The sequence below is a fragment of the Mercenaria mercenaria genome, chromosome 13, assembly GCF_021730395.1.
Source record: "Mercenaria mercenaria strain notata chromosome 13, MADL_Memer_1, whole genome shotgun sequence".
NCBI lineage: Eukaryota > Metazoa > Mollusca > Bivalvia > Venerida > Veneridae > Mercenaria > Mercenaria mercenaria.
In genome coordinates this window covers 30,745,575-30,749,692 of record NC_069373.1, presented here as the reverse complement: position 1 = coordinate 30,749,692, position 4,118 = coordinate 30,745,575, and the positions used below count along the sequence as shown (strand labels likewise).

At 34.4% G+C, this 4,118-nt stretch overlaps 1 protein-coding gene across 1 annotated transcript; it reads left to right on the top strand.

Annotated features, from left to right (window-relative positions):
- The first annotated feature begins 299 nt into the window (after positions 1-299).
- Positions 300-3,603, top strand: LOC123529925 (potassium voltage-gated channel protein Shaw-like). The gene is made up of 3 exons (XM_045310522.2): positions 300-699; positions 1,325-1,462; positions 2,340-3,603. The coding sequence occupies exons 1-3, from the start codon at positions 310-312 to the stop codon at positions 3,447-3,449; spliced, it is 1,638 nt and encodes a 545-aa protein (XP_045166457.2). The 5' UTR covers positions 300-309; the 3' UTR covers positions 3,450-3,603.
- Positions 3,604-4,118: the final 515 nt, after the last annotated feature.

Sequence of the window (4,118 nt, the reverse complement as noted above, 5' to 3'; positions counted from 1 at the left end):
GTTTATTCTGGAGAAAAGTAGTTTTAAGATGTCATTTCCGTTCTATGCCTTTCAAACAGATTCATAAAGCAAATATTGCTAAAACGCACAACTTTCTATTATTCATGCATTTTCAAATTATTGTAATACTTCTGAGAACCATTAATGTCAAAGTAATATATAATTAACAAATCGAGCTGGCATTGTGACATCACCCGTAGGGATGCCAGTGTAAACGCATTACTGGTAAATATGCCAAAACCTAATTATGATAATTGACTCAGCGTTTATGCAATTCAACCAAAGTAGTTTAAGTAATAGCATTGAACAATGGAGATGAATAACTCTAAACAGCTTGATATGAAAGTAAACGGAGATTTAAACGGGCAAAATGGTGCTTTAAGACTTCAAGTTGTTAACATCAGTGGAACAAAGTTTCACATGTTAGATGAGTTATGGGTAAAAATTAAAAAGAAAATACCACGCAAATTTCAAGGTGAAATGCATGCTTTTGAAGATGAAGTGTTTGTTGCCAGGGATCACCGTGCATTCCAGGCAATACTGAACGAGCAACTTGGCAGTGAGCTTCATATGCCGAGTGATATGTGTCCATCAGTTTTCCGGAAAGAACTTGAATATTGGGGAATTGAAGAAACAGATTTGGCAAAATGTTGTTTTGTGAAGTATATGGCATATTTTGAAGATCAAGACGCATTAAAGGTAACTTAATTTGAATTTTTATTTCATGCCTTTCAATATTTCTTGACACGTAACTATAGATTATATTAGAAACTTTCACTTTCAAACAGTAGGTATTGGATTTATAAATGTCAGTTACAGGACAATACTTGAACGCGAAAGAATATGAATTAATATTTGTATTCCCTTATAAATTATGACGTTCATTTGTATAAACAACAAAAGGAAAGGCGCAAAGTTTACGAAAACGCTGCTAAGTGAAAACGGGCCGCTGTTTTGACGACGTCCGCGTATAATCAAGGAGAACGTTCCATATCTATCTTATGAGAACTTAAATCTTTTTAATTCGCACCACTCATACTTATTTAAGTCAAAGAAGTATAATTTTTTATAGCTCTTTGTTTATGTCAATGCAGATAAACCAGATTGTACGCCGAGACAAAGAGCTATAAAAATAATATTATTTTATACTTCTTTGGCTGAGATGACTTTATATATCTTTTGACATCGTTCTTCGAAATTCCTCTTTTCTAGAACAAAATGCGCCAGTTTATTTCATTAGAAACGTACAATGTGTACTGATACACCAATGCCAGTTTACTTGGATAATCACTGAAAAAAATATTTCAATGTTATTTCAATGCAGATTCTGGAGGAGGACGAGAAACAAAAGACAACAGACAGGATGAGACTGGAAAGTATGAGTCACCAGCACGGCTGGCGGGGCTTTCAGGCAAAAATATGGCTTATCTTGAATGAACCATATCATTCTAATTATTCCAAGGTGAGCACAATCGAAATCTATCTTTTATAATGATGAAAAGTTGTCAAATTTTTCAAATAACCATATTTACAATCGTTAAAGTTATTCCTGCCCTCTGTTTTATCTTTTATACCTGTGTATTATGTAAAACATACAGACAAACATTGTTCAGTCAGATAAAATGCAGACACTAACATCTAATAGTGTGGTGGTCGTAGTTTGTTTATTTCCCCTTGAACCGACTGAATTATCTGTTCATTACTCACTTTCAGTAAAATCAGATTACATCTGCTACCTATCACGTTAAGTTCGTTGATGTTCTATTTTCCCCTTCCTTTTCTTCTTTCATTTTCTTCCTTTGTTTTATTTTATGTATGCATTTTTATCTAGATTGTTTTCTATTTACTTTCCAAAGAATATAGCTATTTGTAAAAAATATGTTATAACTGAGGGATAAAAGTTAAAGATTGTTTCTCTTTCAAATATTTATTTTTAGATAACGAAAATCGCATTTGTATTGTATATTTTATGTATATTGTTTTGTTTTTCTCCTTTGTTTTAGCTGTATTTGGGCCTTATATGACTACAGAAAAAATATTTCAGTTGATGATCTACAATAACTTTAAATTTTCTACTCAAAGCAACCGTTAGCCATATGTCTGACTTATAATTAGTGCAAAGAAGTTTATTAATAAAACAAAATGGGCACAACTAAATACGTTTGCAAAATACAGGGACTGTAACATGTATAAGGGAATTACATTTTTGACAAATGCAGTAAATTAAAAAAAAGGGTTTCCTAGAGGGTCCGGAAGCAGAAGTTGTATTGCCGTACGGGAGCTTGTAAGCACAGTGTTAGGCGACGATAACTCTTTAAGTGTTTTTCGTATTATTTCAGGTATACTTCATACTTCATGTGCTGCTAATTACAATTTCACTATTTGCGCTAGTAGCGGGAACACATCATTCCTTCCAGCGACCTCTTAATATTAATGAATGGAAACTTTATTTTGGAAACGATTGGGACGACTATAAACATCATTTTTATGATGCAGATGTTTCTTCCTCCGATTCTCAAGCAGACGTTGAATCATCGGCTGAACCGGAAGTTGAATCGGAAGCGGAACCGGAAGTAAATGCAGAATCAGAAGCTGAAACGGAATCGCAATCTAATAGTTCTACCTCGGCATACGTTCAAACTACGCCAGAGCCATCTGAAATGTCCACGACTGAGCTGTCGACGGATCCTGAGCCATGTGACGAAGAAGTACAAGCAGAAGATGATTCAGAATCATTGCCCTTACCAGAAAACACTCGTGCACGATTTTTATTCTTAGATATCATCGAATTTTTCAGTATAGCATGTTTCACAATAGACCTTATTGTAAGGCTGGTAATTTGTCCTTTCAAATATAAACTTCTGTTTTCATTTTTACATTGGGTTGATGTGTTTGCACTTGCAGTGATGTATGCTAAATATATTGTTGAAGCAATTTATCCAAAGGAGAAGTACGAAGCATCCGTTCTAGATATTCTACATTGTTTACAAGTGGTTAGAATACTTCAAATGTTTAGACTTGTACAGAATTCAGTGGGTTTTCGAGTGCTACTCTATGCTTTCAAGGCAAGCTTCACTGAACTTATGCATATGTCTCTTTTTCTTTTCGTTGCTATGTTGTTGTTTTCTACCTTAATATATTTTTCCGGTGACTTAAACTTTCCTAATATTCCTGACGCATTTTGGTGGTCGCTGATCACCATGACTACGGTTGGCTACGGTGACATGGTTCCCAAGCAACCACTCTCAAGATTTATTGGTGTTTTATGCGCAATCACAGGTGTTTGTGTGATTGCAGTAATTATTCCAATATTTGTCAACAATTTTATGCTATTCTACACATACTCAAAAGTTTGGGGGAGAAAGAACGATCACTCGAATCGTAAAATAAAAGTAACCCAAGTTGCTGCAGCAGACACACCTTCATCGTATACTGACAGAATGTATTAGGTATTTATAAACTGATAAAACGAACAAGTTGGTGAAGCTATAATCGAATGTTCTCCCAAAAATTCTTGTCAGCGAAACCATAAGAAAGCATAACTGATTTCTTTTTCGATCGACTAATTTTGGAACATATAGACATTCGCTCAGTTTTACTGATTTATAAGAATAAAGATATATAAAGAAATGACATTATCGTCTAAAAAACTTCCCTTATACTCTAAGTGTAATGTCTCATAGTTGTGTTTGGTGTACATATTTTATAACGTATGGTAACTACATGTTGTTTGTATTGAAAGCCCTGGCGAGACAGTTAACTTTAAATTATACTTCGCACTTCTTAATTTCCTCACTTCTTACTTCTCATTTCACGACTTCTTCTTCCTTGTCTAACTAAATGACGTCTGATTCCAATTTTCAATCCTTCCTATATCTTACTTCTAACTTCATAACTACCTACATCAGCGGCTTCACATCTGCACTAAGTCTTCAACTCTTCCAAACGATTATATTTATATAATGTTAATCAAGAAAGAGCAAACATTTAACACACTGGACCTCAGTTTATACCAAAAGATAATAGGTAAGGGTAGATTTCTCGGAAGCACAGAGCACCAAAAACACAGCCCCAGAGCTACGCATTTACATAGTAGGCCAACAACAAAAAGAAGCTGT